The sequence below is a fragment of the Telmatherina bonti genome (assembly GCF_933228915.1).
Source record: "Telmatherina bonti genome assembly, chromosome: 14".
Classification (NCBI taxonomy): Eukaryota; Metazoa; Chordata; class Actinopteri; order Atheriniformes; family Telmatherinidae; genus Telmatherina; species Telmatherina bonti.
This window is the reverse complement of record NC_136612.1, coordinates 7,755,458-7,776,342: the sequence shown is the minus strand read 5'-3', so window position 1 is coordinate 7,776,342 and position 20,885 is coordinate 7,755,458. Positions and strand designations below refer to the sequence as shown.

At 44.0% G+C, this 20,885-nt stretch overlaps 2 protein-coding genes across 2 annotated transcripts; both read left to right on the top strand.

Moving 5' to 3' along the window:
- Positions 1–293: 293 nt before the first annotated feature.
- hoxb3a (homeobox B3a) lies at positions 294–6,924 on the top strand (the record flags this gene model as incomplete). The annotated part of the gene is made up of 2 exons (XM_079252506.1): positions 294–867; positions 5,733–6,924. The coding sequence occupies 2 exons, from the start codon at positions 294–296 to the stop codon at positions 6,599–6,601; spliced, it is 1,443 nt and encodes a 480-aa protein (XP_079108632.1). The 3' UTR covers positions 6,602–6,924.
- A 7,008-nt stretch (positions 6,925–13,932) lies between these two features.
- On the top strand, positions 13,933–16,504 carry hoxb2a (homeobox B2a; the record flags this gene model as incomplete). Its single annotated transcript, XM_079253371.1, has 2 exons — positions 13,933–14,410; positions 15,732–16,504. The coding sequence occupies 2 exons, from the start codon at positions 13,933–13,935 to the stop codon at positions 16,502–16,504; spliced, it is 1,251 nt and encodes a 416-aa protein (XP_079109497.1).
- Positions 16,505–20,885: the final 4,381 nt, after the last annotated feature.

The following is a 20,885-nucleotide window of genomic DNA, read 5'->3' as shown; positions in this document are numbered from 1 at the left end:
GTGCTCCCTCCACCACAGCATCTGCTGGCTGTGCAGGAGCTCTGAGGGATGGGGGAGGGGAAGGTGATGAGGAGAGAAAAGCAGAGGTTTCTATTCATGTCATGGTGCTTTCAGAGGAGGAAGATGGATTTAAGTCTGTCATTTCTTCATTCTGTCTCTTCTAACCTTTCAGGTCACATTGCAGGGGACCGTTGCAGAGACACCGTCACGTGACCTCTGGTACCAAATGGTCTTCCGGCAGTGGCTTTCAGTAAGGACCGGAGCAAAACAAGACGCTGCCACCTCTCTCAGAAATGCAGAAGACAACATACTACGACAACTCGGCAACGCTGTTTGGTGGCTACTCGTCCTACCAGGTGCAGGGGGCAGCAGCTGCAGCCAATGGCTTTGGTGGCTACGACGCCCCGGTTCCAGTGTCCCACCACCAGCCCGCCTTCCAGTCAGCAACCCATCTGGATGTGGACTCGTACCAGCGATCTGCCTGCTCTTTACAGTCACTTGGCAGCAGCGGAGGCCACCAGCAGCAGCAGCTAGCCAAGACCAAGGAGCTGAATGGCAGCTGTATGAGGCCCAGTCTGCCGCCTGAGCACCACCCTGTCTCCCAGGTGTCCCCCCCCCTGCCCCCCAACCCGAGCAACGGTAATGGCACAGCTCAGCAGCCGGGGGGCAGCGCTGGGTCCTCTGCAGTGTCCAAATCAGGCCCCAATAAGTCATCAAATTCTTCCTCGTCCACATCATCTTCCTCTTCGTCCTCTTCTTCACTGCCACCCAACCCGACCCTGGCCAAGCAGATCTTCCCCTGGATGAAGGAGTGTCGGCAAACCACCAAACAGAAAAACTCCTCACCCAGCAACAACTCTGGAAATGGTGTGTGGGACCATCTTTTTAACTCTCCGTCTGTCTGTCCGTCTGTCTGTTTGTCTGTCTGTCTGTCTCTCTGTCCGTCCGTCCGTCCGTCTGTCTGTCTGTCTCTCTGTCCGTCTGTCTGTCCATCCATCTGTCTCTCCATCCGTCCGTCTGTCTGTCTCGCTGTCTGTCCGTCTGTCTGTCCGTCTGTCTGTTTGTCTGTCTGTCCGTCTCTCTCTGTCCGTCCGTCCGTCCGTCTCTCTGTCCGTCCGTCCGTCCGTCTGTCTGTCCGTTTGTCTCTCCGTCCGTCCGTCTGTCTCTCCGTCCGTCTGTCTGTCTGTCCGTCTGTCTGTCTGTCCGTCCGTCCGTCTGTCTGTCCATCCATCTGTCTCTCCATCCGTCCGTTTGTCTGTCCGCCCAGAACAACAAACTCTTCCTCCTCTTCTCTTCTTTCACTCGCCTCCTTTTCTCCTCCTATCAGTCTCATCCTCCTCTCATCTCTCCACTCTGATTCCTTGTGGATTAGAAGGTTTCTCATCAGTGGAAATCTCATCAGGCAGGAGAATCTGACACGTCGTCAGCGTGAAGAAGCGTTCGTCTCTCAGTCCAAGCAGTTAGGAAAAATCTGCCTGGTTAAATCTTCTGGTTAGAACCTAAAACCACAGCTCATCTCATCCTGACTCAGAGTGGGAAACGTTAAAAACCGGTGATGAAATATGTCAGAGGTGAAAGCACCTGTAAACCTCCAACACCCACACGTCGCCAACCGGAGGACTTAGCACCTCAACATTCTGACCAGTCGACCAGCTCAGAGGAAGAACATCAAACTATGTTGTTCCTTCACAAACTGCTGTTGATCGTTGAGTAAAAGGAAGCGGGTCTGCACGGTGTTGCTATTGCAGCTTCAGCGTATGCAGAAACATCTGGACTTCACACAGAAGTGTGTTAATAGAAGCTGCAGTCCCGCTGGAGATGTTCTCACCAGCATGCAGAGGTGGAAGGGATCTCCTCAGACTCCTGCTTCACACTGAAACATTTCTGCATGCAGGACGAGTCATATCCTCATCCTAACGATAAGCAGGGACGTTGCGTATCAGACAGGAACACGGTTTATTAGCACCGCCTCGCATCTGTGGACATTCTCCTCATCCTTCTCGTCTCCTTGCTCCTGGAGGGATTTCTCCTCCGCTGTTCCCTTCACTCCTTTTGCTTTTCCTTCGTCTTCATTTCACACAACGCTGCTGTAAGCAGGATGCTAGCAGGAGGAAGATAAATATCATTAGAGAAGCTTTTTACAGCAACAAGCAGGTATTTAAATAAGTGAAAGGTGCTTCGATGTGATGAAATGTTTGAGTCTGAGCTGAATATCTGCTGATGAGTGACATGGTTTCAACTGAATGGAGATAATGAGTCTAAATGATTTCAGTTATCTGTGGACTGATTTCACATCATTTATGCAGAATATGATGGAGGTTTGAGATAAATGTCCTCATCTTTGTCCGTGTAAATAAACAGCAGACATCTTTCAGCACCCAGCGAGATGAAGAGATATGATCCCAGATTCAGACCTCTGATTTTACTGGATCAGATCGTTAATCAGGTCAGAACTGGAGAAAAGTTCTCAGGTTGTCTGAACTTTTCTCGATACGATGAAGACAGATAATCAGATCACAACCAAATCATACCATATCAGACTTCCTGCTCCACCTTTGACCTGTGTCTCCCGGACATTTAGGCGTTTCTTCATTCATTTTCCCAACCGCTTCGTCCAGTTAAGGTCGTTGGGAAGCTGGAGTCCATCCCGGCCATCACTGGGCGAGAGGCAGGGTTATGTGTGTTTCTTTAGGTTAGTATTTACTATAGGATGGTCAGATAATCTCTGACCTGTTTTTAATACATCGCTATTGATAGATGAACATGTAGCTTGAGAAAAAACGATCCAATTCTACATGAAAAAGTGTAATTTAAGCACCAATCTGACGCATAACAATCTCACATCTCATAAATGTTGAGATGGGAACTTATTGCTGAGGATTTTTACAACAGTAGCCGTGGTCCATCAGAATTAAGATGCAAAAGCTGCAGTAACTTTTCTAAACCATCCTGTAAATGTAGATATTCTGATTAATCCTGAGAATTTTCTTAAAAATAAGAGAAAAGTCTAGAAGTAAAACTATTACAACAAATATAAAAGATAAGTCGACAAGTCGCCGGCTCTTGCTTCATGTCATCACCCGTCTCCTGTTCATGAAACAAAGAAAAGAAGTTAGCATGCTGTACGATTTGTCATATAATGACACATTGCATCTTAATCACATCATGATGATGTTAAATGTGCTAAAATCAGGACAGAATGTAATCTCTATGCATATTAAACAAACAAACAGTCGTATTGTGTTAGACTTTCTGTCATGTAATTCAGGTGGTCTGAATGTAGTCTGTCTTTACCTGCAGCTCTCATCCCATTCAGTTCTCTGAGTGAACTGAATGTTTGACATTAGTGCATTTATTCCAGATTTAGCAGCTTTTAAAAGGTCACACAGGGGTGTATCCAGGTCATCTGTAATGGGGTGGCCATGCGTGGACATAAGTGAGTGTGGGGTGGCCATATGTTGTAACGTTATCTTGTTAGCTTTGGTCAGAATCATTGTATGAAAAACATGGATTAAAACAGCTTTAAGCTCTTCCCAACAACAAACAAAACTTTGTTTCTATATTTTAAAGAATAACATAAAAGATATGAACTGTATACAGTTCATATCTGTGTAATACAGTCCTGTATTTCACAGAGGAAACCAAGATTTTAAACATGACTCATATGACAGAGTAAACTCACAGAAAGGACCAAACAAATAACACAACAGCTGTTGTAGCTGTTTGAATGTTAGGGCTGACGTCTGAATGTGCTTTTATACCCAATAGAAACGACACTTCCGTCATACTGTCGGCACATATTCATGTGTTGGTTTGCTACGTATATAGAGTTGACCCTAAAGAACATTTAAACACTGCTAACCAGCTCAGGATGTTCAACCTTCAGGTGAAATCCACAGAAAATAATTAAACTTGATGCAACACAGATGCTTTATCATGAATTTAGAACATTTCAGAGTCGTAATGATAATTCCTCCATCTAAAGCTATTTACAGAAACTAAAAGTAGTGGCTACACCACAATATAAAATATATCAATAACTCGTCGTGTGTTTTGTAGACTTGATGATGTCTAAATGTGAACAGGATGATGAAGAGGATAATGAAAAGGACTGTTTAGATACAAGCTAATGCTAAACCAGAATATTTAGTGCTCCATCCATAATTCATACGCTTCTTTTAGTTATTTGTGGTTCATCATCTTGTTGGAGAACGGCATGTTGTGGAATAAAAATTGAACGGCTGGTTGTATGTAGAAGTTTGGACAAATTCAAATAAGGTTCAGTTGCAAAGCTTTTAGATTTTAGCTTCATTCTGACATCAGACAAAAAGCGGAATATCCCCACCTTGTAGTGTACATCATGTGTTATCGCTTCTCATTTATATTTAAAGTCCATTTAATTCTATAGCACTTTAACAAATGCATAAGAGTAACCTAAAGTTCTTTACAGAAAATGAAATAATATGAAAGGGGAAAATTAAAACAAAGGAAATTAAAGGTTTAAAAATATATATTAAAAAAGTTATAAAATGTTCCATTGACAATATTTTTTGTGTCCAGTGAGTTTTCAGACGTTGTAGTGCACACAAATCTTCTGTAGTCTGGCCCTTAAAGTTCTAAGACAGATGAGAATATAGACACATTTTCTATTGGCATTATTGCTCTCAGGTTGGATCGATCACTGTGTGGCTGCTAAATTAACGTGTTTACATTTTATCCTTCCAACACACACAAAACAGTGTGTGAACACACGATATTGCATATTCATTGTGGCAGACAACACATCAGTCAAACCTTTAATCTGAGCCCTTAAAGTTCCAAGGCACATGGGTTTTAGGTTGCCAGACTCTGTGGCAGTGGTGGGGGACCCTGGTTTTTAAGAGCCACAGTCCTGCAGGTTTTAGATGTTTCACTGCTCCAACACACCTGATTGAAAGTAACGAGTTGCTGAGCAGGAGCTGTTGGATCTGTTGGTGTTGAACAAGGTGTGGTGGAGCAGGGGAACATCTAAAACCTGTCGAGGACTATGCGACACAATGGTGACCACTCGTTTCCTAGGAGATATTCCCAATTATCAGTTGTTTTATCAATAAACCAAGAGGTTGCAGGTTTCTGCTAGTGTAAGATGACGTGTCCACTAAAAGCATCAATGAAATCAAATGATGTCATAGAAATAATTGTATGAAAGTCAAAAATCCATCCTGTTTACCAGGATCTGATTTTCTGAAAGCCTTCCCAGTTGAAGCGTTTGGTTGGACCAGAAGTCAGAGTGAAGTAAATGAGATGAGAAATGGGATTTTTTCATTGAGCTGATTGAAGTTAGAGGCCTTCCTCCTGCTACTGACGCTGCTCTTGCTTTGGGGCGTTTGTCTTTACAGCCTTGATGCAATTTCGTGTTCTCGGCCAGCACCAGGGTCTTTGTCTTTTAATAACTGCTTCTGTTATGAAGTGTTGACAACTAATATCAAGGGATAATTCAGGCAGCCTGCCCGTACCCCCTTCTGCTTTATTAAGAACCTGAATGCTTTCAATTTCCTCCAGCATGCAGCCTGGCTGCGTGGAGTTTTCCTTACATCTCTGCCTCAATCAACTTTTATCTACTCATCATTTTACTTCTTAATTATCATTTCCTATTTTTCCTAATAGAAACAAATTTCATCCCTTTTCTAAAGTCTAATTTCCAAACGCATTCAGTGATTTTCTCAGCTTTTTGTTTTCTCTTCTGTCCTCAGTATCAGGAGGAGCTGAGAGCGGCAGCAGCGGGGAGAAAAGTCCGACCGGTGGCTCCTCGGCGTCATCGAAGCGAGCTCGTACGGCGTACACCAGCGCCCAGCTGGTGGAGCTGGAGAAGGAGTTCCACTTTAACCGCTACCTGTGCCGGCCGCGGCGCGTGGAGATGGCCAACCTGCTCAACCTGTCGGAACGCCAGATCAAAATCTGGTTTCAGAACAGGCGGATGAAGTACAAGAAAGACCAGAAGGCCAAGGGTTTGAGTTCCAGCTCCGGGGGGCCATCACCGACAGGCTCTCCTCCTCTGCCCATGCAGTCTTCCGCCAGCTTCCTGAACTCGATGCACCCCATGGGAGGAGGAGGTGGAGGAGGGGGCCCAGCCTACGACACCCCGTCTCCGCCATCCTTTGGAAAGATTCACCAAGGAGTGTCTTACTCGATGTCTGCGGCCTATTCCAATGTTTCCATGAAGGGCTGCCCCCCCCAGAAGTATGGTGCCCCAGATCCAGACTACAGTGATCCCCATCCCCACCACAGCCTAGTCCAGGCCAACAACACTGGCTACGGGACGCCAACCAACATGCAGGCCAGTCCAGTCTACGTTGGGAGCGGTAGCTACGTGGAGCCCATGCCCGGCTCGGGGCCCTCCATGTATGGGCTGAACCACCTCGGCCCCACGCAAACCCACCACCAAACCATGGACTACAATGGCGCAGGGCCCATGTCCGCCACCAACCAGCACCATGTGGGTGGAGGGGGCCCCCAGGGTCCCTGTGACCCGCCAACACACCCGACTTACACTGAGCTGTCGGCGCACCACACTTCAACTCAGGGCAGAATCCAAGAAGCACCCAAGCTCACGCACCTGTAGCAGGTTTGGAACAAAGTGACAATGTAGGAAAAAAGAAGACGTCGCAGAACAAGTAACACGACTCACTAACAGACTAACTCACGGGGGGGCGCCATCGCTGCCGTGTGACAGCGGGGGTCTCAACACAGGACAGACAACAGCCATCCAGTGGTTTGTTCCCATCAGCAGCCACCAAGAGCCACTTTTATGTTTCACCCCCTCATAGAGACAGCATCGGTCTGTTTCCAGCTCCACATTTCACTGAGATAACCCCCCCCATCAGCTCTGCTCACTTATAAAACATTTATCTGACACGTCTTTCTCCACCTTTTAGTTAACATCCACCTCTCAGTGTTTACAGTCAGCATCAACGCAATCAGACACAGAAATCACAGAGAAATCCAATATTAGCTGTAAAACACGTGTCTGTGTTTCAGAATTAGTAGCTAATCATCCCTTTCTGTGGATTTATAAGCATCGTTTCCTGACGGCTCTTCTGTTGCTGAAGCAAATTGCAACAGTACAGCTAGCATGTATGAAAACAGCCCATAATCGCCCTCGTGGAGTTACTGAGGGGTTTAAATTTCTTCTTTGATGGTAAAATTTCCCCTGAAGACACGTCCACACCCACAGCTCTCCGGCCTGATAAGTGAAGTAGTTGAGATTTTAATGTGCAGTTAACGAGGTGGTTGGATTTATTAGGCTGCGCTGCGGTCCTGCAGGCAGCGCGGTGCTGTCAGCAGGAGGCCTCTCCATCAGCTCCATCACCTCCATCAGCTCCATCAGCTCCATCAGCTCCATCACCTCCATCACCTCCATCACCTCCATCAGCTCCATCAGCTCCATCACCTCCATCAGCTCCATCAGCTCCATCACCTCCATCACCTCCATCAGCTCCATCAGCTCCATCACCTCCATCAGCTCCATCAGCTCCATCACCTCCATCACCTCCATCAGCTCCATCAGCTCCATCAGCTCCATCACCTCCATCACCTCCATCAGCTCCATCAACTCCATCAGCTCCATCACCTCCATCAGCTCCATCACCTCCATCAGCTCCATCAGCTCCATCACCTCCATCAGCTCCATCACCTCCATCAGCTCCATCAGCTCCATCACCTCCATCACCTCCATCAACTCCATCACCTCCATCAGCTCCATCAGCTCCATCACCTCCATCAGCTCCATCACCTCCATCAGCTCCATCAGCTCCATCAACTCCATCAGCTCCATCACCTCCATCAACTCCATCAGCTCCATCACCTCCATCAGCTCCATCAGCTCCATCACCTCCATCACCTCCATCAGCTCCATCACCTCCATCACCTCCATCAGCTCCATCAGCTCCATCACCTCCATCAACTCCATCACCTCCATCAGCTCCATCAGCTCCATCAACTCCATCAGCTCCATCACCTCCATCAGCTCCATCAGCTCCATCACCTCCATCACCTCCATCACCTCCATCAGCTCCATCACCTCCATCACCTCCATCAGCTCCATCAGCTCCATCAGCTCCATCACCTCCATCAGCTCCATCAGCTCCATCACCTCCATCAGCTCCATCACCTCCATCAGCTCCATCAGCTCCATCACCTCCATCAGCTCCATCAGCTCCATCACCTCCATCACCTCCATCAGCTCCATCAGCTCCATCAACTCCATCAGCTCCATCAGCTCCATCAGCTCCATCAACTCCATCAGCTCCATCACCTCCATCACCTCCATCAGCTCCATCAGCTCCATCAGCTCCATCACCTCCATCACCTCCATCAGCTCCATCAGCTCCATCAGCTCCATCACCTCCATCACCTCCATCAGCTCCATCAGCTCCATCACCTCCATCACCTCCATCAGCTCCATCACCTCCATCAGCTCCATCAGCTCCATCAACTCCATCAGCTCCATCACCTCCATCACCTCCATCAGCTCCATCACCTCCATCAGCTCCATCAGCTCCATCAACTCCATCAGCTCCATCAACTCCATCACCTCCATCACCTCCATCAGCTCCATCACCTCCATCACCTCCATCAGCTCCATCACCTCCATCACCTCCATCACCTCCATCACCTCCATCAGCTCCATCAACTCCATCACCTCCATCAGCTCCATCACCTCCATCACCTCCATCAGCTCCATCACCTCCATCAGCTCCATCAGCTCCATCACCTCCATCAGCTCCATCAGCTCCATCACCTCCATCAGCTCCATCACCTCCATCACCTCCATCAGCTCCATCACCTCCATCAGCTCCATCAGCTCCATCACCTCCATCAGCTCCATCAGCTCCATCACCTCCATCACCTCCATCAGCTCCATCAGCTCCATCACCTCCATCAGCTCCATCAGCTCCATCACCTCCATCACCTCCATCACCTCCATCAGCTCCATCACCTCTATCAGCTCCATCACCTCCATCAGCTCCATCAGCTCCATCACCTCCATCACCTCCATCACCTCCATCACCTCCATCACCTCCATCAGCTCCATCACCTCCATCAGCTCCATCAGCTCCATCAACTCCATCAGCTCCATCAACTCCATCACCTCCATCACCTCCATCAGCTCCATCACCTCCATCACCTCCATCAGCTCCATCACCTCCATCACCTCCATCACCTCCATCACCTCCATCAGCTCCATCAACTCCATCACCTCCATCAGCTCCATCACCTCCATCACCTCCATCAGCTCCATCACCTCCATCAGCTCCATCAGCTCCATCACCTCCATCAGCTCCATCAGCTCCATCACCTCCATCAGCTCCATCACCTCCATCACCTCCATCAGCTCCATCACCTCCATCAGCTCCATCAGCTCCATCACCTCCATCAGCTCCATCAGCTCCATCACCTCCATCACCTCCATCAGCTCCATCAGCTCCATCACCTCCATCAGCTCCATCAGCTCCATCACCTCCATCACCTCCATCACCTCCATCAGCTCCATCACCTCTATCAGCTCCATCACCTCCATCAGCTCCATCAGCTCCATCACCTCCATCAGCTCCATCAGCTTCATCTCTGAACAGAAACACGTAGGTGGAGCTGGATCTTCCTCTGTTTCATGAAGCACATAAAAACCACTGGACGGCCTTTTATTCTCTGTCTCATTTGGCTTCCTGCAGAACCTGTCTCCGTCCTGACCCAGTCATTACTAACCCACACCCTCTCAACACACACACACACACACACACACACACACACACACACACACAGAGCTGCTCATCTCTAGACGTACATGCCATTACAGTAACAGGGTTTAAGAAGATATAAGCTGAGAATCTCGCTCTCTGGCAGCGACGTGTGCTGACCTAGTTATCCTGCAGCACCACAACCTCCGTCCATGTGGATCTGCAGCCAGAACACGGTGACATGTCCGAGCACACACACTCTTCATTTTGGCACATCTTTGAAACAGGGTAAATAATAAGAGAGAAGAGAACTATTTATTTGCGTTTTGATAAGTCATCCACCCCCCCCCCCCCCCCCCCCCCCCCCCCCCCTCCTCCCCCCGCTCTCTCGCTCTCTGTCACACGGGAGGACAACAATGTGTAAAAGTCCAGTTTTTTTATTGTTTTACTTGTCTTGATTTTTTAACGTGGAAACAGGGTATATATTTAAACAAAATGCATGACCCAGAGATCTGAGCAAATGTGTACAACAGATTTTTAAAACAACTGTTTGGTTTGGTCCAAGCTGCAGGGCCCCTCCCCCACCCAGCCAAGTGTTCAGTGGAGGATCTCCTCTGAACTCGCTCATGTTCAGGAGTTGTTTTTAAAAGTTAATGTTTTACACAAATGCTTTTTACATCTGGGCATCATTGTTGCACTTAGAGTTTACATTTTGATGGTAAAAAGGTTAAAAAAAAAAAAGAATAAAATCTTATTTTGAGGACGGAAGGCCTTCCAATCAAAGCGCCTTTCGCCAATGTGTGTTCAAGTGAACATTCATATATAAATATTTATTTGTTATAGCCAGTTTAAAAAGACTTTCTTTTTTGTATTAATATTATTTATCCTTCATGTATTTATATTGAGGAAAAAAAATACTGTACTTTTTTAGTATTTACCTGTTCTGAAAAAATGTGTTTCCTCTTGTCCATTGTACTGAAGTTGCATTTTTTAGTTCATGTTTTTTAGAGGAAAATAAGTAGTTTTTATGTTCCTATAATGACCCTTGTACATAAATGTCTTGGCTTGTACAGGGAAAAAAAAGTCAAGTGTTGGGACTGGTGACCCATCCGTGCATAGTCCAAAAATAGAGACAAACCATTAGCTGGAGAGCGGAAGTTTTTCTGGTGGAAAACAGAATCTTTCTTTGTTATTTGTAGATCTTTTTTTCATTCATTGTTGAGAGAGTTGTATGTCAAACAATTCTTTAATAAAACTTTATGTTATTCAGACCAATCATCATTTTTTAAAAGACTAAAGCTGAAAAGAGTTGACATGTTGCATCCCTCCTGCTTTAGACAGATGTACCAGTCACAACAGCTGGAATTAAACATCTCATGGTACCAACATGAGGATAGAAGTTAAAGAAAATGAGCTTAACTTTAACGGAAAGCTTAAATATGTTCGGCAACCTGAGGACTTTTAGCTTTTATGTTACAGAAACAGAAAAATGTCCCAAACTCTGACATTACTGTCATGAGTAAAGCAGGTCAAAGGTCAGAATCAGGCAGTCACTTAAATCCAACAATCAATCAGATCTGCTGCCAAAATCTGGTATCAGTGTCACAACAAGACGGGTCAGGCTTAAAATAATAAACAAAACTTAAATGGGAGTCAAATAACTTTTCTCTTTCAGACATAAATGGAAAAAAAAATAAAATAAAAAAAATAAAATAAAATAAATGTATATATGTATATATCTATATCTATATATATATATATATATATATATATATATATATATATATATATATATATATATATATATATATATATATATATAGATATATAGATATATATATGTAAGCAGAGGAAAGAAAAAGTCTTTGGTCCATTCATGTGGTGTTTTACTCTGAGCCCTCAACTCTCTCACTTTCTCCCCTCTCTGTGGCGCGCGTGCTCAGACAACATAAAAGCTGAGGCATAAATCAGAATCCCATAAATAATGACCATACTTCCTTTTACATCTCCTCTGGACTAACAGACAATAAAAACACCAATGAGCAGAGACTGGATCTAATTTATTGCCTCATAAAAGCAGATGGAGAGCTCGGTTTCTCTGCAGAACATTTCTAGATCTGTTTCCATAGCGCGCGCGCGCGCTCACCCAAAGGTGCGCGGACCGACTGATGTTGTGAAATTAAAGTAACTTATAGATAAACGGAACAGGAGTGTCTGCAGCATCATGTAGCAACCAGTTTCCCTGCAGAAAGAACCAGATTGGTCCAAATAAGAGAAAAATAATCTGATTCTAGACTCTAATGTGTTGTTGCGTCACATTTACATTATTATTATTATTATTATTATTATTATTATTATTATTATCTAACTCTGAATTTCCTAATCTTCACTTCAAAATATCTGTAAAAACATTTCAAATGGAATAAAATAAAATAAAATAAAATAAAATAAAATAAAATAAAATAAAATAAAATAAAACGTAAACGTGCTCTGCGGCTGCGCGTGCTCCGTGACTCCCACAAGTCCCAGCTTTCCACCAGAGGTCCCAGTGAAGTCCAGAATGTTTCAGGCCATTAAACTAAATGTTTGAAGAAAAAATAAAATTAAAAATAAAAGTTATAAAGTAAAAAGGAGCAGTTGTGCGCGCGGTAATGTGAAGCTGCAGCTTGGTGTGTGTGTGTGTGTGTGTGTGTGTCCACGCAGCTTCTGCCTACTCAGTGCCCTGTTTTTCTGCTGCGTTCAATGGCCCCACTCCCACACACATTTCTGCATTTTTGCCTTTTTTTGGAGCCAGATAAACAGAGAGGGGGGGGGGGGGGGGGGGGGGTAACTGGAGAAGAGCTGGTCAGATTTAACTGGTTAAACTGGGAATAAGTTTAATAAATTGGTTAAACTGGGAATAAGTTTAATAATCCAGCAGCCTAGCTGCTCTACCAGCAGAGCAGGCGGGAAGCTGGAGGAGCTGCTGTCAGACGCTGGAAGGAGGGAAGATTGATGATCCGGTCTGGGGTCTCTCCTGGTCCTGGTCTTCCCCAGAATATCCTCCATCTGTAAACATCCCCGCGTGCAGCTCGGTGCACCCTCACTGTTAGCATTCATCTTATTACTGCTGCAGGCCTAGAATGAGCTTTTTATCAGGAGGAAGAAGAGAAGGCTCGAGTTTCTCCCTTCCCTCCCCAGCTCGTGCACGACCTCGCTGTGAACTCTTCACGTGAACGCACGTTTCTACCGGACAGCATGAGAGGAGAGGGGAGAGAGCAGCAGGCCAGGAGAGGCTGCAGTCCTGCTTCAGGCTCAGATAAACCTGAACCAGGAGGCTCTGGAGGATCTCCCACGCGCACACGTCCACGCTGCTAAACATGAGGAGAAAAGACAGAAATGAAGGACTTACACACGAACAGCTTCCCCTCTAAGTCTCCTCCATGTGTTTTACAGCAGAGTGGAGCTCCTAAGCCCTCTCCTCCTGGTCTGATGCGCATCTTAAACTTTTCTGGGTCGGACTTTTGGGGCTTTCAGACTTTGTCACATTTCTTAAGATTAATGAGCTGCAAACTGTTTTTTTTTTCCAGGAGGAGACATATTGTAAACGGCGCTGGCTAGCTCCGTTTCCCTAATGTTCCCCGCCATTACATCACACAGAGGACAGGAGAAAATGTCCAGTAGTCTTTTGTGTGCAGCTTGGAGAGGCCGGGATGCGCCGACCTGCCGCCCACACGGCGCACATGGCGACCGGCTCCTTCTTTCTTCTCACCATTACCCCCTGTTAGGGGGGAACAAAGCTACACAGCCCCTCTTTCCTTCTGCATTTGGCGGAAAAAATAATAATACAACTTCCCACAGACGTCTCAGCCGCGAGGCCTAGGCCGCTGATTGGATGCGGCGGGTCACGTGACCAGGAATCCGCTGCAATTTCGCCCCACAGCTCCCCAGTTTAGCCTTCCCAGCCTTCCCAGATCCCCAGCCTGTAATATAACCAATATACACAATTATGATTTAGCCACCGTTTTTACGCCACTGCGGCCAGGAGCTGAAAACTGCTGCCTTCACTTTCTCCATGTTTTTATTCCTCACAAGCCATATGGTGTACGCGTGCGCGCGCATGTGACAGTGCTTGTATGTTTTTATCTGCACCTTTTATTTATTTTTTTAATTTATTGTGCAGAAAGGATTGTTCGGGGCTGTCGCAGGTTGGGGGGGGGACCGGCATGAAGGAGCTATGAATTTTGAATTTGAGAGGGAGATCGGGTTTATAAACAGCCAGCCGTCCCTCGCAGAGTGCCTGACATCCTTCCCCGCCGTCCTGGAGTCATTTCAAACTTCATCAATCAAGGAGTCGACAGTAATTCCGCCTCCCTTCGAGCACACCATCCCCAGCCTCAGCCCCTGCACAGCCAGCCAGCCGAAACCAGCAGCTGGGAGCCCGCAGAACCGGAGAGCCTCCGCCACTAATGGCCACCAGACGCAGCACCGAGCCGCCCAGCAGTCCTGCCCGCCCGGCCAGGCCCCAGCCCCGGCTGCCCTGCTCGGTCCGCTGGCACACGAGTTCCCCTGGATGAAGGAAAAGAAATCGTCCAAAAAGAGTCCGAAGCCCGGGGGCAGCTCCAGCGGTGGGGGATCCACCATCAGCCCGGCCCCATCCTTCCCCTCTCCAAACGCTTCTGGGTATGCTTCAGCGGGCATTGAGTCCCCCACAGGTCGGTGTGTTAGGACGCAGGGACCAGTGTGCACGTGTGCGCGTGGTGGATGGGTGTGGAGCGTGTGTCATGTTCACTTTGCACTTTGAGTTCGTTTCATATGTAGGAAGAAAACAGCTAGTTTTTAACTGCATGGGTTTCAGCAGATGACATTGTCTTTTTTCCCCAGTCAGCATGCATCTATGTGCGCGTGTGCACGTGCGTGTGCTTGCATTGTGCAGTGCTGTGATGCTGTGAACAGGGAAGCCATATCCAGACCACTGCATTATGCTGCAGTGCTCGGCACACTTAAAGCAGGATTTAAGAGTTATTTCTCAGCAGTAGCTTCATATGTCTCCTCACCGTGACCCAGATCTCTGGCTGCAGGGCTGGAAGGCGGAGAGGGACAGAACCAGGCAAAGAGAGTGGCTACGTGGGGTGGAGTGGGAGTGGGAGTGGGGGTGGGGAGAGCTGTGTCTCCAGTCATACAACAAACACAATCAGATTTTCTCGGACTCATTTGTTTTCTTCCTCTCACATTTACTGTATTTTTTATTTTCTCTCCTTGTCTGCCCCCACCTTAAAAAGATTTATTTATATATTTTAGTTTTTATTTATATATTTATTTTTTATTTATTTAATTTGATTTATTTATTTATTTGTTTGTTTATCTGTCTATTTATTTATCTATCTATCTATCTATTTCTTCTTCCATCCTTGTATAAAAGTGTGATCTAATTAATTTACAATGTTTATTTCTCCTCTCCATGTTTGGAAAAACTTCCTATTTTTTCATTTCAGTAAAAAAAAAAAAAAAAAAAAAAATTCAGGAGATCCACAATTTTTTTTCACATTTTCCACATTTCCACTGATAAAACATCATCCTCATCATCTGTAGCTGCTTTGTTCCTCCTACTCACTTTAGATTTTTTTCACTACACACACACATACACACACACACACACACATTATATATATATATATATATATATATATATATATATATATATATATATATATATATATATATATATATATATAAATTATATATATATATAATTAAATATATATATATATATATATATATATATATATATATATATATATATATATATATATATATATATATATATATATTTAATTTTAACTTTAAAACCAAAAATCCATGTCAAACAGAATTAGTTCTGTGTGTTTGAGGAAAATCTTTCATTTCTTCATTTCCGTTTTTTTTTCTTTTTTTCTTGTTTTGTTTCTCATAAAATAAAAGTGAATTTCAAATGTAAAGGAAAAATATAAAATGAAGTTTATGGAATGTAACAAATGCCTCTGTGTCTCCGTGCAGACCCGGTCCAGGCCGGTCTGGATGCTGGAGGAGCCGGGTCCCGCCGCTTGCGCACGGCCTACACCAACACGCAGCTGCTGGAGCTGGAGAAGGAGTTCCACTTCAACAAATACCTGTGCCGACCCAGGAGGGTGGAGATCGCCGCTCTTCTGGATCTAACAGAGAGACAGGTTAAAGTCTGGTTCCAGAACCGGAGGATGAAACACAAACGCCAGACCACGCACCACCGGGACGGTGGCGGAGGGAGTCCGCACTCTGCGGGCTTTGAGCCGCTGGAAGGCGCGGACGCGTCGTCTCCCTACTCCAGCCAGCCTCTGGAAGGATCTGGGACCGGGGACACCACGGAGGACGAACACGGGGGCGACAATCCACCCTCCATCGCTGTTTCCACGGCTCTAGCTGCGGACAGCGTGGACAAAGCACAGCCCACGGCGGAGGAGGAAGGCGGTTTGAGCCTTCCCGAACGCCCACTGCTGCCCAGGACATCTGGCTCCTTTGACTCTGCCCCGGCTCATCAATCCCAGCCGGCATTCATGCTGACAAACTCCGCTGACACCTCAGACCTGATCCAGCCCGGAGAGGGAGCCTCGGAGCAGCGGGACTCCTCCTCATCCTCCTCCGCGCTGCCAGACCTGACCTTCTTCCCCGAGGACGCCTGCCTGTCCCCCAGCCTGCAGAGCTCCCTGGACAGCCCGGTGGACTTCTCCGAGGAGGACTTCGACTTGTTCACAAGCACACTGTGCACCATAGACCTGCAACACCTCAACTTCTGAGAGGAAGCTTTAGTTCGCTGACTGGAGAGAAGAAGAGAAGAAAAGAGGAGAAGAGAAAAGAGAAGCGCGCTCCCGAGCGGCCCAAGCGACTCGGAAACATTCCTGAAACATGTATGAATGACAACAAGTTTTCTTTCAAATAAATATTCATTTCCTTTCTTCTTGAACGTGTAATTTAGCTGACTAGAGACCGTTTTTCTTTCAGACATGAGAGGAAGCAGCTTTTTTTTTTTCACTTTTTCTCTTTTAAACGATGATTTTTTTTTTTTCTCTTGGTGCAAATTTTATTTTATTTATTAGAGTTTAATTTTCTCGGAAGGATTTTTGCTAAATGGACTGGACTTGTCAGAGTGTGGATTTGTTTCCTGGAGTCTGTTCTGCTGCAGCTTCGTGGATCCTTAAAAACGTCTCAGGAACTGGTCACAGAAAACTGGAACTGCTCAGAAAAAGCCAAACTGAAGTGGATTCATCCTCCCAGCGAAGCACGACGCCTGGAAAACCCTGCTGATCTCTACACCTTAGTCTATTTATTCAGATTCTTTAATAGTAAAAGTCCAAATTATTTATTGTACATATATTTTCATAGCGGGATAATAATAATAATGATAATAAATAACAAGCATTTACAAGGTGCTCCATGTTCTGTTTCATACATTCATAATTTTACGGCTACATTTGTGAAGGCTCTTTTATAATTATCTTTTATTCGTGGATCATAAATATTTATGGTTTCACGAGGAGTCAAGTCTATAAAAGGTTATTCCAAACAGGCTAAATTCCCATTATTTTTTTCTAATGTCCCGGAGCCAATAAAAAAAGAAATCGTTCATCTTTTCTCCTAAACGATTTAGTCTGTACATGAAATGATATTTTCTCACGAGCTAACATATTAATTCCTATTGTCTAAAATAACAGTGGCTCTCTATGACTTTTCTTCAGGATCATCTGAGGAAATTAAACATATGATTAATACATTTTTATCTTCTTTACATGTAAATTTATCAAAGATTCAGAGTATAATTTTAATTTTTATTTTAGTGAGTAAATTTTGGCAGGAGAGCAGCTGCTGGAGGTTTCAGGCTGAAAAGGATCTATCATGGTCCTGTGAAGCTGCAGCTTTCCAGGTTAGCAGGGTTAGCTGGGATGCTAAGCAGCTGCTCCTCCTTCTGCAGAGTCAAAATGGCGCTGAAGACAAAAGAGGATGTGAACAATGAGCAGTGGCAGCCATTACAGGATGACTGGCCCCACGGACACGCGCAATGTGCGAGCGCGCGCGTGTATGAGGGGGCGCGAGCAAGTCACAAAAGACTGATTGCTCTACATTCAGATACAAAGGTAAAAGTGATGCAGGCATGCATCAGCCTACCACATTATTGCTGTTAATAATAATAATAATAATAATAATAATAATAATAATAATAATAATAATAACAAAATAAATAATAATAATATTGATAACAATTATGATAATAATAATAAAATAATGACAAAAATAAAAATCAAAATAAAATAATAGTAATAATAAAAAATATAATAATAATAATAATAATAATAATAATAATAATAATAATAATAATAATAATAATAATAATAATGATAATAATAATAATTGGCACTTTTTTTTCAAAAATGAATGCAAATTATTTTATATTTTATCTTATGACTTTAGTTAATAATCCCAACTAGCAGACACAGCAGAGACACAGACAACATGGCTTTAGACATCATTCTGCAGTTGCCTAACACAGCTCTGGATGGTGTTGGTGGATTTTAACATTCAGACAACAAAGTATTACACCAATACTTCAAAAACCTTGTGCAAATGTAAAAAATATCATTGGGAGTTTAGCATATTTAGCATCAGTTTTATTGAATTTCTCTTAATTATATGAATATATTAATAATATTAATAAAATATTTTTCATTTCATTCATCATATGATTAACTTCCTGCAGGATAGAAAGGTAAATATTCTACAAAATATGCAATATTAAACTGTAATCCACCTAAACCCAGCTGATGAGTTAACAGTCTTTAGCCAAACATCTGCCCTAAAAGAATTAAATTCTGCTTCAAAAAACTGAAATCAGTTTCCTCATAATGTTATCCATAGACTGATATAAGCATGATGGCGCTCCTGTTAGTGGGACGAGGTTAAAAAGAGACAGAAAGAAAACAAAACAACAGATTTGAGCTATGGAAAAAACTGTCCATTTATTGGTTTGATTTGAGTCTTTATTTGATTCAATTATGGGTTATTTAAACATGCAAAATTTACAATAGTCGCTAAAATAACTTCAAACTGATAAAAACCACTAAACTACAATTTAGTAGGAATACAAACTGATTCCAAATTGTGTTTTAAATAATAATAATAATAATAATAATAATAATAATAATAATAATGATAATAATAATAATAATAATAAAATGATAATAATAAAATGTTAATGATAATATAGGGCACTTTGCTGATGAGCTGTGGTCTGGAATACCTGTGAAGAGCTGCAGAAGTCTGCTTACAGAAATCACCAACTCGTAATCACCACAAAGCAACATTTTAGTCTTCATGATTTTTTTCTTCTGTTAAAGCCCAATTCAAAAGCATAGTCTGGATTTTAATTTAATTAATTAACCATTTAATTCTTTTCTAAATTGTTTTTGTGAATTTCACTTTATTCCACTGACAGCTAAAGTTGGGAAATTAAAGTTGTGCCGGTTTGTCCACAACTATATATAACATTCCAACTGGTTTTAGTATCTTAAGTATTTCCATATACGTGTTTAAGAAAATATAAAGTCAGGTATGAGGAAAAGAAATTGATATTTTGATCCATCATATTTACTGTGAAAGGAGGGAAACCCTGACCCACAAACCTTTCAGACCATGAGGAAATAATCTTAATCGGTGTTTAAGACGTAGTTTTGGCTCTATGTGACAAAATAAATAACAACTCTAACAACAACGTCCTATGGGGGGAGTGTTCCCCTCTCCAACCCTGTCTGGATCAGATCCATAGAAATCCATAGAAGTTATCATGCCCGGCTTACTGTCTGGTGGTGGAAGACTGGTTCTTTGTGTTGGGAGCTGTGGGGCAGCTAATGCTAAGTCTGGGGTCTCTCCTCCTGATCTATGTCCGCCTTCACCAAACAGTCAGAAATATCTGTTGTTCTCTTCATTCTTATGTCTCAGCAGAATCAGACTGGTTACAGGATATATTTGTTCACATTTTCATGCTGTTGTACTTTTAAACTAACTAGCATCCTTGCTAGCCTCCTGTTTAAACGATGATGTAGCTCTAGCCACGTCAATGCTAAATAACATAGAGACTGAGGTTCCCTTTCAGCCACTTGATAGTTTTCAGCTCCAATGTGAAAATCCTGATAAACATGGTGATGTGCAGTCCTCATACACACTCAGTGAAAAGTATGACTTAAAACTAATCTAGTGCTAGCATAGACTAGATTAGCATTGCTACGTAGCTTCAAGCTAACATCAGGTTAACAGCCTTGCGTGACATTAGTAAATGTTTTTACACACAGGGACGAAATCTCTTCTCGACTCTTGGAAATATTTTTTAAGAGGAATAACTTGGAAACTGGTGTAGTGGTACTGGTGATCCACGCAGGTCTGGAAAGATGTTTCTGTCCTTGTCTTACAGAGACCTGTCAACCACCGGATGCAGCAGGATGTGACTGAAACATAGACTGTATATAAAAAGATGGGCGGAGCCTCCGTGACGTCACCCGTAGGTTTCTGAAGAGCTGAATTGAAGCTCGGTGGGCGGTTCCTACCATCACCATCTTGGCAGGGGCATGCCTGTCGTCTCACCCGGAAAATACAAATATGGGCAAAGAGGTGGAGCTGAGAGGGGGCTGTGAGCGTCATGGTGGATGATTGACATCGAGCGAACTCTGAGCTTTCTGTAGCTAAGAGCTAACCGAGCTAACCAGGAGATAACAGGAGCTAACCAGCTAACGGAGGTAAGCGGGCTAAAGCTAAGTCACGTTGTTAACGTTAAAAAACCGCGGTTGTTCTACGTTCTTCTGACTTGAAGCAGGAGATCGGGTACCTGTCAATCAAAAGGCCACGCCCCTAAATATGCCGAACTTCGAGATTAAATTACTTTTAAACGGGCGAGTTAGAAAAAAAATTCACTCCCCCGACAGTTGTCATGAAGGTAAACCTGACCTATTAAACCTAAAATGGATTTTTGAACCAGGCTGTAAACATGTTTATTCCTGCTGTAAACATGTTTATTTCTGCTGTAAACATGTTTATTTCTGCTGTAAACATGTTTATTCCTGCTGTAAACATGTTTATTCCAGCTGTAAACATGTTTAATCTTGCTGTAAACATGTTTATTTCTGCTGTAAACAC